At 40.4% G+C, this 14,608-nt stretch overlaps 3 protein-coding genes across 4 annotated transcripts; 1 reads left to right on the top strand and 2 right to left on the bottom strand.

Moving 5' to 3' along the window:
- Positions 1-40: 40 nt before the first annotated feature.
- Positions 41-8,384, bottom strand: abcb9 (ATP-binding cassette, sub-family B (MDR/TAP), member 9). 2 transcript variants are annotated; one of them, XM_012815809.3, is made up of 11 exons: positions 5,972-8,384; positions 5,529-5,643; positions 5,295-5,425; positions 4,537-4,742; positions 3,972-4,169; positions 3,711-3,839; positions 3,345-3,533; positions 2,017-2,190; positions 1,612-1,771; positions 1,022-1,158; positions 41-605 (listed from the first exon to the last, which is right to left on the bottom strand). In XM_012815809.3, exons 1-11 carry the CDS (start codon positions 6,621-6,623, stop codon positions 297-299), a joined length of 2,400 nt encoding a protein of 799 aa, XP_012671263.2. In that variant the 5' UTR covers positions 6,624-8,384; the 3' UTR covers positions 41-296. The 2 variants fall into 2 exon arrangements, with proteins under 2 accessions (XP_012671263.2, XP_031426297.1); XM_031570437.2 differs by having other exon boundaries at positions 4,705-4,742.
- Positions 8,385-9,123: 739 nt separating this feature from the next.
- On the bottom strand, positions 9,124-12,477 carry zgc:113436 (uncharacterized protein LOC503528 homolog). Its single transcript, XM_042708239.1, has 8 exons — positions 12,081-12,477; positions 11,659-11,852; positions 11,449-11,560; positions 11,220-11,361; positions 11,077-11,131; positions 10,703-10,960; positions 10,328-10,450; positions 9,124-10,179 (listed from the first exon to the last, which is right to left on the bottom strand). Exons 1-8 carry the CDS (start codon positions 12,247-12,249, stop codon positions 9,934-9,936), a joined length of 1,299 nt encoding a protein of 432 aa, XP_042564173.1. The 5' UTR covers positions 12,250-12,477; the 3' UTR covers positions 9,124-9,933.
- ogfod2 (2-oxoglutarate and iron-dependent oxygenase domain containing 2) lies at positions 12,407-14,602 on the top strand. Its single transcript, XM_012815874.3, has 7 exons — positions 12,407-12,867; positions 12,947-13,003; positions 13,082-13,192; positions 13,274-13,373; positions 13,512-13,636; positions 13,728-13,985; positions 14,261-14,602. Exons 1-7 carry the CDS (start codon positions 12,733-12,735, stop codon positions 14,525-14,527), a joined length of 1,053 nt encoding a protein of 350 aa, XP_012671328.1. The 5' UTR covers positions 12,407-12,732; the 3' UTR covers positions 14,528-14,602.
- Positions 14,603-14,608: the final 6 nt, after the last annotated feature.

Below are 14,608 nucleotides of genomic sequence, written 5' to 3'. Positions count from 1 at the left end.
TAACACAAACAGTGATTTTATCCACTGTTTTTACAGACAATTCTTTAGGTAATGTTTATTGCATGGTGCTTCTAGCATTTATGATTTATGATTCATGTCACTACAGAATTATGGGAACCAAGTAAAATATGTCCTATGTATTGTTTTTCATTAAACCATTTTCATTTAAAAATGAAACAGACAGACAAAATATATTTCCTCTGCAAAGTCTCTCACACTCTTGGACACCATTATATACATACTCTGACTCATGAGGCATAGCAGTATATACCTGCTGTAAATACAGCACTGATATGTTAAAACTTTGCATCACAATCAGAATCACTGCTTTCCTCTTCACTCTCTGCTTTACCGTTCATGGCCATCCACTGTGAGTTCTTGGGAGGATTGAGCACCTCTGATCCTGTTTCTATGCCCAGGACCTGCCTCTGGACTAGCTTAAAATACAGTCCTCTCCGGGACATGAGTTCAGTATGCGTCCCCTGATCCACTACACAGCCTTGGTCAATCACAATGATGTTGTTCGCCCTCTCCACAGTGCTCAGGCGATGGGCGATCACTAGCACTGTGTGTTCTTGCATGATATCATTCAGGGCCTGCTGAACCTGAGGTACAGAGAAAATAGCATATGTCTATTGCAATAATTGATGAGATCAGTCATAACAGATTAAAAAAGATGAGGACAGAAAACATAATAAGTACAACTCCTGTATGCGCTGTCGTTTACAAAACTGCAGTGTCATGGTATGAGCAGTCTGCAGAGACTGAGGTCTCTGCTGCAAGTCTTTGCTGCATCCAAATCCGATACATCTGTATAATAATGGCTGTAGTATTCCTCTTCCAAAAATAGCAAGCACAATTAAGGATGTTCACCATGCACAGCAGTATTTAGCTGGATTATATGCTCTGTGACTAAGCAAAACTGATACATGAATACAAATAACAATTCCACTTTGGACAATAACAATAGCTCAATTTAAATGTTGTTTAAACATAAAATATTAAAGTCTGTGTCACTCACAATATGTTCACTCTCCGCATCTAAGGCACTAGTGGCCTCATCCAGTATAAGCACACAAGGTTTCCGAATAAGAGCCCGGGCAATGGCCACACGCTGCTTCTGTCCCCCTGACAGCTGGGCTCCTTTCTCTCCCACTCCTGCATCACAGACACACAACAGAACACCAGTTATTTCACCCACCAGCACATCCAAAATACATGGGCGTATTTAAGTGGTCCTATTTGTGTCATGGAGATAACTATTTACTGTAACTGTAGTTATTAGCACCTGCAGTGAATGTGTTAGAATATGTTTGCAGCGTGTCACAGATCACGCTTTATTTCATGGGCATGAACCTATTCCGGGTTATGTATTGTAACGTTGAGAGTCCAAAGGGTTCCACAAAGGACCACAAAGGTTCCAAGATGGAACCTTTAAGAGTTCTTCAGTGGAGACAAAAGACTTATACTAATTATATATATTCAATTGCCAAGATACTAAAAATACAAACACAAGCACAACAAAATAAACGTACATCTTGGTATAGTACTGTTTCAGAATTAGTTGAATCTTATGGTACTTCTGCATCCATAAATAACTGTATTGCTCACCTGTTTCATAACCCTGGGAGAGGCCACCTATAAAACCATGTGCATTGGCCTTAGTAGCAGCTTCAACCACCAGATCCATGGCAATGTCTTTCAGGCCATAAGTAATGTTCTCCTGAACTGACCGGGCAAACAGTACTGGTTCCTGTCCCACAAGTGCCACCTATGACAACAAAAGTTCACCACATTTACTCTTGGTGCATGCTACATGCCCAATACTGCCTCCTATAGGCTGAAGAAGGAAAGGGAAAGCACATCACACTACACTGAACAAGAGGGATCATAAATGCCACAAAGTTTAAAAAAAGTATACCCCACTTAGTCCTAAAGCACATACTTAACACATTTCTCCCGTCATACACAATTTACATGTTAAGTTCAGTTAACCAGCAAATACTCTGGACACACCTTAGAGTGAAGGTATGTGTGTTCATAGGCCTGCACTGGACGGCCATCCAGCAGCACTTGGCCCTCTTTAGGAGCATAGAAATTCTCCAGGAGACCCACACAAGAGCTTTTTCCACTCCCAGATGGACCCACAAGCGCAGTCACCTCTCCAGGTTGAATAGTGAAGGAAACATTCTGAAACACGATGCCAAAAATCATCATATATAGATACTATACCAATTATCAGGTCAAGCAATTTTCCACTCTCTGATCAAAACCATATGATTCTCAACTGGTCCAATTAATCAAATGAATCAATCAACCCATCCATTAAACAATGTCTGTATACGTGTACTATCCTAGAAATAAATGTAGCTTATGTCTTAATATAATACCAATGTATTGATATTAGGGCTGTCAGCGTTAACGCGTTAATCTATGCGATTAATGCGGCCGCGATTAACGCGATAAAATATTTTAACGCAATTAACGCAACTTTAAAATGTCTTTATTTGGATAGGACATGAAGTTATGACAGGAAGCGAGGCGGAGAACAGGTGGGGAGAGGATTGGGAAATTACATCAGGCCAGACTTGAACCTGTGTCCCCTCGGGCATTTTATGGGAGCGATGAGGGACAGGTGGGGCTTGAATAGCCCCCCTTGTTCAAAGTGGGGAATGACAGAAAAAGTTTGAGAACCACTGCGGTAGTTGAAGATGGAAAGAGCTGAGGGATTGTTGGGCGGAAAGTCTCTGTTTAAGAGCCAAAATGACGGAACAATCGACAAAACTAAAGTTGTATGTAGCATTTGTCAAGCTGAATTTAGCTATCACAGAAGCAGTTCGTCTTGAAGTTATCACCTTAATGCAAAGCACTCGACAGAAAGCTAGATGTCCCAGGTTAGATGATCGCCAACCCACACTCCATGACTTCTCTAGGAAAATAACTAGACCAGTCCGTGAAAAGGTTGCAATTTGGGTTGCCGGTGACTGTCAGCCCATCAACATAGTTGAGGACAGTGGGCTGATTGAGGTGATTTGAATTGCTTCAGGGGAAATTCTTACGATTTACCGTCGAGGGGCACCATTGTGTTTAAAATAAAATACAATTAAACAACAGTGTCTAAAATACACGCTGTATGAAGTGATTACTCGATCATTTATATGATTTAGTCTTAAGAAGAAAAAAAAACTTTTAATCACGATTAATTAATTTCAAAATGTGCGATTAATTAGTTAATTTTTTTTAAATCGATTGACAGCCCTAATTGATATATATATATATATATATACGATCAAAATTACAAGAAAGAATCCCTATCTAATGCTAAGCACAGCAGCTATTCCTACCTTGAGTATCTCTGTGTCGGGTCGCGTTGGGTAGTTAAAGGACACGTTTATGAACTCCACTTCTCCTTTAAAAGTGTCTGGGGCGTCACTGCCACCAGAGGTGCTGTCAGGTTTCCTATCAATATACTCAAACACCTTCTCAGCTGCCCCAACTCCTTGCATCAGTCCTGTGTAGACGGCTGCTATACTCTGCAACACACACCATATCAACACAGAAGCTGAATTTAAGAAATCACATATGTGCACATAGGACCTGCATACCACACCCATTCACACAGGGCACACATTGCATCAGGAAGAGTAATGATTCGTTTTTGCAAAAGCTCTAAATATTGCAACGGAAATGTCACAAAGAGCGCTTCTTACCTCCAAGCACTCTCCCAATTCCAGCTCATAGATGACAAAAGAGATGAGAGTCCCTCCACTCATTTGTCCTGTTAGAACAAGGTGACCCCCGTAATAGAGAATGACCACCTGTAACGCCAGTTCTGATATCTACAGAAAGCACAAGAAAACATTCAGCCTTGAGATTACCAAACTATTCTCATTTAAATACAGCCAAGTACATACAAACATGTAATTATGCCCAAAAGTGATATGAATTATATTTTAATGCACACTACATACACAGCTGGACCACATGAAACAGGAGTAGGCCACTGCTTGTTTCTTGTTGAGTTGGAACATGTCCATCAGCTTGCTGTAGTATGAGGCAGCCTCTTGCTCTTCGTTGGCAAAACTGCGGACGGTTCTCATGGCTGACACAGTCTCCTCTGCCACCTTGTTGGCCTGAGCCAGGGATGTTTGCACCTCCTTGGTCAGTTTCTAGCAATGACATTGACTGACTGTCAACATCAGTGGATTCTCAGAGTGAAACGTACATCATTTTTAACAGTACCATTCAAATTATGCATGTAGATGTATTTAGTTATTAACTTGGCATCTTATATTAGCAGCGGGCCCAGTAGGATATGGTATTCTGCTGTAGTAGGTATACAAGCAGTGTTCATCAACTCTCTTGTCTTAACAAGATTTTCTTGTCTGGGTGAATAAAAAAAAATTCTCCTCTGCATTTTGACATAAGACACAAATGATATGGGGATGATGGGGATTGGAGATGATTTTAAAAACACACAAACGCAGATTGTTGATAGGACACATACTTAATGAATACAATTTTCACATATTTTACCTTGTAGTATTCTCCATAGACCTTTGATGCAACAGCAATATAAGGGAAGCCCATGATGGTGACCAACGTCAGTTTCCAAGACATCGAGAACATGAAGATGAAGAAGCCAATGGCCTTGATGAAGCTTCGCAGAAAAAGGTTGACATTCTGCGAGATCAGATCACTCACCTGTGTCGTGTCGGATGTCAGACGTGAGATGATATCACCTGGAGAATGACCAATCAAAAGTGAAATCATAAATGAAAATAAGGACAAAATGAGCAAAAAGAACATCTTCATGAGGCCCTCTATGGACCAATTTCCTCTGTTGGGAAATTGGAGACATGTTCTGTCCTATTTACTGTTTGCTAGTCACACATCACAGACATCAGATTCTCAGGAATGTGTGCAAAAATATGAATTATTGATGCTTGTAGAAGAAGACATTTTTGTTGGCTAGATAGTGTTGCAAAAGAGCTGAAACTATGCATGATGAAGCAATTTATCATGATAGTTAGTCATGCTATAAGTCACGATATCATCTCAACAATGATTGCACTGTATGCACTATCGGTTATGAAGGACTTTGGTCCTATGAAACAATACAAATGTGTTACTGTTTACTTAGGTATTGTATTTTTTTGTCATAAACTGAATCAGTTTATAACAGTTTTAACTAAATAATCAGAGGGCAGTAGAGACAACAGTAGATCAATACATTAACAATAACAAAGTAGGTAGCCACATTATGTGGCTTAATGACATCATCATGACATCACCTGTATGGTTTGAGTCGAAGAACCCAATTTCTTGACGCATGAGTGATCTAAACAAAAGGTTCCGTATTCTAATGTTCAATCTGGCAAAAGTTATGGAGAAGACTCCTCCTCGGACACCGATGGCTATAGAACTAGGAGAAAGATACGATAGATAGCAACATTAGCCCACAGATCAATAGTATATACTAAAAGCTATATTATTTGTTACTTACAATAATTGTTCACGTTACACACCTGACAAAAGCCAGTGATGCTAGTGTAATCAAGGGCTTTGTGAAGTGTTCCATGCTCTTGTCAATAACAATCCCATCAATGGCCTGGCCAGTGTAATAGGGTATAAAAGCCTCACCTGAAAGATTTGTTATGCCCTTAAGAGACTGCACATCAAACACAGTAGAGTAACAAGTAATCTATGAATACAATTTTTAAATGAAAACAAATTATTTAACAAAACTAGTTCTATTCAAATGGGTGCAGCATGACATATTCAGTGATTCTACAGTGTACACTGCTTTGGACTTCAGTTAACAGACTGGTTAGACAAGAGTTTAGAGTGTCTGCTATATGGATAAATAGTGTCCAAGTAGCTATACGGACATTCATGACAGTACACCACATTAATCTCTATAACCAAGGCCAAGATGGACATCAGTGAAAAATGCAAATTAAACACTCACAAACAGCAGAGAGCACAAGAAAGAAGAAGGCAACAGCCAGCAGCAGGGAATCCTTCCTGCAGTAAGAGAGCAGGCGCCCCACTGTAGCGCGGGAGTCTGCGCCATTGGTCCCTTTGCACTTCCCTCTTAACGTTTTCTTCTCCTCATCCTCCATCTCAGAGCTGCTATCACCCAGTGGGCTCACCAGCCTCTTTGTCTCGTCGTCACTGCTACCATCACTCACAGCGTTAGAGGTCTTCGCCAGGACGCCCCAGAGGTACATAGTACCTATTGCCGACACACAGCTCCAAGAGACCAAGCTCAAAATCCAAGGGTCGGCCATAAGGGCTCCCTGCTCTGAGAAGATCAGAAGCTTGGTCAGGGCGTAGGTCAGGATGGTGAGGCAGACGAGGGTGGTCAGAGTGCTCAGTTTCGAGACCCTACGAGGGCCATCTACTCGGTTCCTGAGGACACCTAAAGAGGCCCCAAGCAGCAAAACAACCCGGACCAACAGAGTTCCCCATAGGTCCAGGGCTGAATGGAATATGTCAAACCTAGCCAGTTCATCTGCAAATATATGAAGCTGAGAGCCTTGGACATATAGAACTGTTGTGATGACAGTATCAGTGACAATAAAAAAGAGGTTACAACTCAGCACAATAGCAGCTCGCATTGTTGTGTTTCAAACTCCACAGTACTTAATAAATCTTTGAAAAAGTTATTTAGCAGCAGTCTGCGTAAATAATAATAATAAATAAGCATCCACTAACGCACTACCATGTTGTAAATAAATAATTCCCAAGTGAGTCGAGTTACTCGCCAGCATTCCAGAGTGCGTAATAGGTTAGAATTTCACAATGAACTTGACATTCATCTATAGAGTCCAAACAGAACCCTTTTTTTTTCTCAAAAATACATATAGTAGAGGAAACGTCTCCAATGTCATTATGACTAAACACACCAACTACGCTTATACCGGTTGAACATGACTGTACAGTAGGTAAGCTAAGTGCAACATAGAGGGGTTAAAGACAGGATACCGAATAAATAGCTAAATCGAGTCAGAGAGACTGGCGCTACAATAATTACAAAGCTGTGACAGAGGGAGCTCTTCAAAACGGAGTTTTCCAGGAGTGCAAGCGTCCTTCAACTTCGCAGTTCCGTGGAGAGGGTCTCAATGCCATCACAAGCCGGGAGACTTCTGCACCTACAGCGCCACAGCCACAACCCAGAGCCTTGGAAAACCAGGAAACATTTCGAACACATTTAAGCTCCGCCCATAAATTCAAGATCGCAGCATCACGGCCGATTTTTCCTTCTGCACTTGCTATTGCGCCTTCGACACAGAAGAAAACGCTTTTCCTTAATTGTCTAACGTAAATGTATTCCACATCTACCTGAAGCTATTTCAATAATATTTTCAGAGAGCACATTTTACCATTTGAACGGTCCTTTTATATTACACTTTTGTTGGTTGAAAAGCTGAGCCTAAATTCTTATTGCATCAGTCTCTTTGTAACCGATGCATGCTGTAATACTGTGCCACATACGAAAGTGGGCAAACGTCCATGATGTAATTTACAACGACCCACTTCTCCTTTCCTCAACGACTAAGAGTAACTAAGGCTATAATAGAATATAATAAAACTTATGTACACTATTTTGAATTAGCAAATTGTTATACGCATTCTGGTCATGAAAACTATCCCTATGTTTATAATGGCAGAGGTCACAAGTTCTACACATAACACCAATGACCTTAGGTATTTATTTTTCTTAAATCTTTTGTGCAACATGCCATGTGAATCACTAGATGTTGAAAGAATACTCATGAAGCTAATTTAGGGCTGTATAAGTTATGTTCAAAAGACTACATCAATAATCGAGCATTTCAAGTACCTCTTCTCAAGCTATGGCACTTTCATGAAGGTCAGTGGTTTCAACCATTACAGCAACAGTGGTTCCTGACATTTGCTCAAGAATAGTGTGTATGAGGGGATGAGAAGATTTAGTACATAGCCCAGTGGCATTGACAGTGACCATCTCGCTTGCACTGAACAAAACAAACAAACAAAGAAAACAATATAATGTACCCTAAAAGTTTAGATACAGATGGATTAGAGTTAAGATGTAAGTCTAAAGTAGTGTACAGTAGTGTAACTGTGCACAAACATGAGCATTTAATGTGATTATTTCAGTTCCAGAAAAAATGGTATGTGACAAAAACAGATCAAAAGGGAAGTTAAAGGTTATACAGCACTCTCTTTGTAAATTCTCAAACAGGCATGGTGTGGGCATGTCATTCAACTTGACCGAGAAATATTTGTGGGCCCAGACATCCTGGCATCTTTCCAGAAAATCACACGCACAGGAAAGACCATGCATCGGCTTTCACAGGAAAAGCATGTTTTCAGTTTGCTGTAGTTTGTCACTTTTACTTTGCATTGATCTAGTTCTATGTCTACATCTTGTCTTGATCGTAATTTATGTTTTTTTTTTTAAGGTAAGAACAGATCTAGCCAACAAAAAGAAAATAGAAATGAACACAGCTTTTACTGCACCCCTTTCCCAATAAAAACAATCAAATCATAAACTGCTAAGACATTGTATATCCAACTTCAGAATATTTCAAATGAGCCACAAAGGAAAGATCACTTGGCATGTTCATTAGCATCACTAAATACCAATACAATCCTTATAATCCTCTTCTATTCAACTCAGGCATTCACAGCCCTACAAATTCATGATGCCAGGATATGGAAGTGGATTACCAGGCACTGAAATGGTTCAACGTCTGAAGAAACATCTTCTCTTTCATTGCCAACTGTAGACTTGTGCCATCCCTAAGTAATGCTCAACTCATTACCCTCAGAGAAGGCTGCCTATGACGGGGCACACAAACTCCTCCTCTGCAGGCACGCGGACAGAAGATCAACTGAAATGGACACACTCTGGTACAGTCATCCTCATCACTCCTTTTCCATTTTTGGAACACTATAATATCCAGTGTCAGGAGTTAGCTCTTGGGTATTTAGTAGTAATCAGTAGCAAGGCTCATCAGATGTCCACCTGTATGTGGATGGTCATGTTGTTTCACTATTCTCTGACAATTGTTTGATTTGATCCCCTCCCTGTCAAGTTATATATTTTACATTGTGAGTTGAGCACTGAAATTATGTGGACTGAGTTTTTTATTGAAATTCAAAAAACAAAAAGTATGAAAAGTTTGCTTGCTGATTACATAAAATCTAATATTAATGGCATCATGAAAGCCTATGCGCCATATTAACAGGATGATACAGAGGTGAGGTCCATAATAGTTTATAAATTAATCGATTTACACTTTAACCCTTTAAGCCGATTACAAATGTCATGCACAATGTGTCATCGATAACTTAACAGTGTACAAAGTACATTTCTTAGTACGTGTTACAATACAGTATCTAGAACATACTGTAAAGTACCTTAATGCAAACGGTTTTGGTGCGGTTGTGTGAACTCATGGGGAATTAAATTGTACCAGCCATTGGAATTTAAAATCCAAAACCTTTTAGAGGAATTCATCGAATCATCCTTAAAGACATATCGCAAACTTACCGTTATTACTCAGTGAAAACATTCCAGAAATAATAAGGACTCGAGTCAATCCTATATCAATATACCTCAACACCCACCAAGCAGTTCTTCTGTCACCACTATTAGTGCATCACCCCAACTAATAGCCTGCACTAACTTCTACCTATCCAGTGCAGGTTACACTTCAAGTAGACCAAATGTTCTTTGGTCCTGAAATAACAAGAATGTCCTAGCTATAGAGATGCAATATGGCAGAACAGCCTTTTCACTGCATTCTCTTCAGGCTGCCCAAGGAATACTGCTTATAGGCCTTTCCATATTGAGAAGCACTGCAGATCACTGGTCCAACCATATACGTGTTCATTTTCTCGTTATCATCGTTAACTCCCATAGTATTCAAGTCCTCTTCAGTGCACATCAGAACCTGGCAACGGATATTCCAAATCACTTTTCTTGCCATGAGTGCCATTTTGTTCTGTAGCCAAAACTGTTTCCACTGGGAAAGAAAGGAACAGACTGTCTTTCAGCTTCTTACATGGAGGTGACGCCTCATTACCAAATAGAGGCTCTGTGACCTCATAAGTGACGCTCCTTGTTCTTCTCTTGGCATTCTTCTTTTCCTGTTTGTAAGTGGCGTTCATGTTGGCTAAAACCTAAAGAGTTACCATCAATTAGTGTTAGTGTTACCATTCATTAGAGTTCCAGTCATCAGTCTCTAAGAATGAAAGGAACAACTGAAAATGTTGAACCTGTTCATATTTGACAAAAAACTGAGATCATAAATACTGTCTTCAGACTTACCAGCTGTCTGACAGCATTATGTTGCTCCTGCATGGTGCTCATTAAACTCATGACTCCCTGTTCATTTAAGCCATATGTCTCCCCACTGTCATGAGCAAGCAGCTCCAGTTTCATCAGGTTAACCTATGAATAGGAGACAGAACATAAACACGGATAGATACATGCAGTTACTGCAATGGTGTTACTAATTGCTCAGGGGAAATACAAAATAAAATAGCCATGCCATTTGAAATGTGTTGGGTGGGGATTTCCCATAACTACCTCTATATATTGCCTAGATAAGTAATGTGGAAAAGAAGATACAGTTTTGTTCCTAATTATCACAATACCCATAAGGGGTTGGTTACTGTAAGATGTTAGGCAACAAAAACATACCTCATTGGGCATAATGGCTTTCCTATTAAACATTAAGCAATACGGCGTGAACTTGGTGGTAGGGTTTGTTGATGTTCGAAACAAGGACAGCACTGGATCAATGAAATCATCCCAGTCTAGCTGCTTTTCTGACACAACGTCCTTGATGGCATTCTTCAAAAGACTACTGCTCTGGTCATATAGGGCATTTCTCTGGGACTGGTCTACAGAGGACACCCTCTGAACTATGTTCCACCTCTCACAAAGGTGCTTTGAGACCTGAAACAACAGAGCACAAACACTGAGACAAAATACAAGTAAGCACAGCTCTAAACAAAGGTTAAGTGTTCAAATCTGAATAAGAATGATCATATATATATATACTCTCACCATACCTCCTCACAAAAGTCTGCTGTTTGGCAGACGCAAATCGTTTTCAGTGACCCAAACCTGGAAGATTAACTCTTTTTTTAAGAAACTGTACTTTTGTATGCTATGCATAGGTCTATGTATGTCAGTTGCCATGAGTAACCAATACCTGTAAATAGATGTAGAGATGCATCGTGCTACAGAAAGGGAATCTGTCCTTTGGACTGGAAAACCCTCCACCCACTTGCTAAAGTAATCCGTGATTACAACCACATGCATGTTCCCAGCTGGCACTGTCCCAGGAAATGGACCTGATTATAGCAAGAGAATAATGAACAGGATATCCATCAACTCACACCTCTATTAACTGTAGTACATTTCTTTGTATTATAATTTACCTAATATTTCAACTGCAATAACTTCCCAAGGACCATCCACCTTAATTGGCCGAATTACTCTGGTCATGTTTTTATTCCTCTCTGTGTGCTGGCAGGTTTCACACACTTTTATCTGAAAGGCAAACACTTAAACTTTTAACCATGAACATTGCAGATGAATGATGCATGACACAAAGAGCATCCTAAAGTCACAGTAACAGCGATATTTACCCAATCCACCACGTCCTTGACTATGCCAAGCCAGTAATATTTGCACTGAATCCGATGGACGGTCTTCTTCTGCCCGAGGTGGTGGCCAATATCATTCAAATGACATTCTAGAAATATCTGACGCTTTCTTTCTGATTCAATTACCACCTCTCGCTTCTCCTCCTTTTTGGGTCCAACATAATATAACCGTCCATCTGTGAAAGTAAGAGTAACACCATGTCGATAAAGCTGCATCTACTTACTAGTTTAATGGCAGTTGACAAACCCAACCCACGCTACACACTACTTTTCTTTATTAGTCGTTACTCTGGAAGTGTTTGCACACTCCACATTTACAACTTACAGTCATGGTATAAAAACTAGCTAAATAAGTATCATCGAAATCAGTGTGATATAAAACAAGTAAATGTGTAACAGGTTACCGTCAATGATGAACTTCTGAGCGTAGCGTTTAAGATTTTTCTTTCTTATTGGGTTCATGGACTGTGGGTAACATCCCTGCGCTACAAATGTATAAATATCCTCGAGTCGGTTGGAGCTTGATTCAACCACCTCCTCCTCAGCTACTTGTATGGACTCTACACTTAACATAATGTAAAACTATAGGTTATTTCGGACGCATGAATGTTTATTGTGTCTAATGTGACAGAAGTCAAAGCACACGAAGATAGTCATGTAGAAGAATAGTTCCACGAATGTGAGGACGGTCAGTTTTTACTGATGGACGAGGTCATGTTTTGAAAAATCTATCCTGTCTCTAATATCTCGCTCATATTTAATGTTGTGTTTGATCAAACTAAAATACCTTCTAACCACAATGTTGGATATTGGTATCGTTTTCTTTCATTTAAAGGCTAACATGCATGCTCATGCATGAGTCTTCCTTCTCGGACGAATATATGTAAAGGACTTAAACAAAGTACGTCACATCCGGGAGACGGACAGTCCAAAAAATGAGGAGGTTAGACGATGTTTGTTTTCTGCTGTTGTGTTTAAAGGGATCACGTGTCACATGAACTGTCACTGAATAATGTTTAATTGAGGTTAACATTAACGTTATACCATCAAGTAGTCATGCTTAAGAGCGAGTGCCCTGTGGATACATTCTACACTTGTAGCTGCCTTTGCACTGACAATATTTTTCTAGACGAATACAAACTTCATGTCCGATTCGTGTCCGAAGAACAGTTTAAATGGGATTACCAACACGTAAGTTAAATACATAGATACCACTAAATACAACGCGTAATAATGAATATAAAGGTTACGATTCCTTCTTATGTTACAGATTTTGAAAACCCTTGGTTGCACAACAGTCGACCAGTTTGATATAGTCCTCAAAAAGGTTGGTGACGGTTCAGTCAGTTCGGTTTATACATATACATATTTACACTGCGGTTACTCATAAAACGTCTATCCTCAGATCCATGCAGAGATTGAAAGGCGGAAAAGCCTAAGTGTGAAATCAGCAGAGAGAGCAGCTCTTATAAAGAAGCACTACACACCTCTCCATCCGCACGTCTACCACTTACAAGTAAACAATACGAATGAAAAGGCTGTAATTGAGATGTATTGCAAAGCACAGTAGAATTTTTATATTGGAAACCTTTTCCAGGAGGCTTATCTGGCCCCAGAATTTATTCACATGATGCAGTATTCCTTGACCAACGATGCTACTGAGGAGGGACTATTAAAATTGATCCACTCCGACACTGGTGAGCGTACATTGCTTGGAATTTCAGTCAAAATGTTGAACTTCAGACTAGATAAGTGATGATTTCAGATCTTATGTGTGTAATGTGTTTTGTGACAAGACATTTCAATGCACAATATATGATTGCTTCTATTAATAGCACCAAGAGTCTACAGGTTTCCAGTATTCACCAAAGACTTCTGCCACAAACTTATAGAAGAACTGGAGCATATTGAACTGTCAGATGCACCTAAAGGGAGACCCAACACCATGAACAATTATGGGGTAAAGCTCCAGTTTTCCATTTCCCCGTTATCCTGATCCGAGCAGATATGAAAATCAGAAAATCAGAAATCTCCTCTGAAATATATTTCAGATCCTCCTAAATGAACTTGGCTTTGATGAGGCTTTCATCACTCCTCTCCGAGAGCTCTACCTGAGGCCTGTGTCGTCACTGCTGTATCCTGACTGCGGAGGCAAGTGCCTGGACAGCCACAAGGCCTTTGTGGTGAAATACGCAATGAATGAGGACCTGGACCTGAGTTACCACTATGACAATGCAGAGGTCACCCTCAATGTATCCCTGGGAAAAGAGTTCACTGAAGGAAATTTATATTTTGGGGACATGAGACAGGTGGGTGTGTTGTTTAGAAGTTTGCATTGGCATCGGTGATGAATCAGCACAGCTTTATAATATGACAGATTTATAATAATACAGATTTGTAATAACAAACCAACAAACTCCAAAAATTATTTAAAAGTATTGCTTTTATTTACAGTCATACAGTAAATGTGTTGGAAACACCGTGACAGACTGTTTTGTACACCAAACCAAAATAAAAACCAGCTGTAGGCGGCCCTATCTAAGTGTGTCTTCTACCACGTTGCACCCCGCTGCCGATACTCCAGGTGCCGCTGAGTGAGACAGAGTGTGCCGAGGTTGAGCACCACGTGGCAGAGGGACTGCTCCATAGAGGCCAGCAGATGCACGGGGCACTGCCCATCTCATCCGGCCTCCGCTGGAACCTCATCATCTGGATGAGGAGCTCGCAGGAGCGCAACAGACTGTGCCCCATGTGCAACAAGAGGCCCACGTTGGTCGAGGGCGATGGCTTCGCCGACGGATTCACCAGAACGGATGTGCCTGCCCAGAGAGCTCTGTGTGTCATGCACTGAGGAGCTTCTATGCTGTTAGTTTGTCGTGTCGCCTTGTTTTGCCTCTTGTGAGTAAAAGTATTTTTCTATCAACAATCTTTT

This window comes from Clupea harengus, chromosome 7, assembly GCF_900700415.2.
Source record: "Clupea harengus chromosome 7, Ch_v2.0.2, whole genome shotgun sequence".
In the NCBI taxonomy this organism is placed as follows: domain Eukaryota; kingdom Metazoa; phylum Chordata; class Actinopteri; order Clupeiformes; family Clupeidae; genus Clupea; species Clupea harengus.
Note: the sequence above shows the minus strand (reverse complement) of the source record. Positions and strands in the feature narration are given on the sequence as shown.

What these genes read in the sequence shown, in the direction of transcription:
- abcb9 (XM_012815809.3), bottom strand. Translation starts at nt 6,623, where the DNA reads ATGCGAGCTGCTATTGTGCTGAGTTGTAACCTCTTTTTTATTGTCACT. An exon ending in GTTTCATGTGGTCCAGCTGT is followed by an intron (nt 3,840 to 3,971) that starts GTATGTAGTGTG and finishes TGCTTTCTGTAG; the next exon opens with ATATCAGAACTGGCGTTACA. An exon ending in CCGACACAGAGATACTCAAG is followed by an intron (nt 2,191 to 3,344) that starts GTAGGAATAGCT and finishes ATCGTGTTTCAG; the next exon opens with AATGTTTCCTTCACTATTCA.
- zgc:113436 (XM_042708239.1), bottom strand. Translation starts at nt 12,249, where the DNA reads ATGTTAAGTGTAGAGTCCATACAAGTAGCTGAGGAGGAGGTGGTTGAA. An exon ending in TCAAGGACGTGGTGGATTGG is followed by an intron (nt 11,561 to 11,658) that starts GTAAATATCGCT and finishes TTTGCCTTTCAG; the next exon opens with ATAAAAGTGTGTGAAACCTG. An exon ending in TATTGCAGTTGAAATATTAG is followed by an intron (nt 11,362 to 11,448) that starts GTAAATTATAAT and finishes TGCTATAATCAG; the next exon opens with GTCCATTTCCTGGGACAGTG.
- ogfod2 (XM_012815874.3), top strand. Translation starts at nt 12,733, where the DNA reads ATGCTTAAGAGCGAGTGCCCTGTGGATACATTCTACACTTGTAGCTGC. An exon ending in TTGATATAGTCCTCAAAAAG is followed by an intron (nt 13,004 to 13,081) that starts GTTGGTGACGGT and finishes GTCTATCCTCAG; the next exon opens with ATCCATGCAGAGATTGAAAG. An exon ending in ATTGATCCACTCCGACACTG is followed by an intron (nt 13,374 to 13,511) that starts GTGAGCGTACAT and finishes TTCTATTAATAG; the next exon opens with CACCAAGAGTCTACAGGTTT.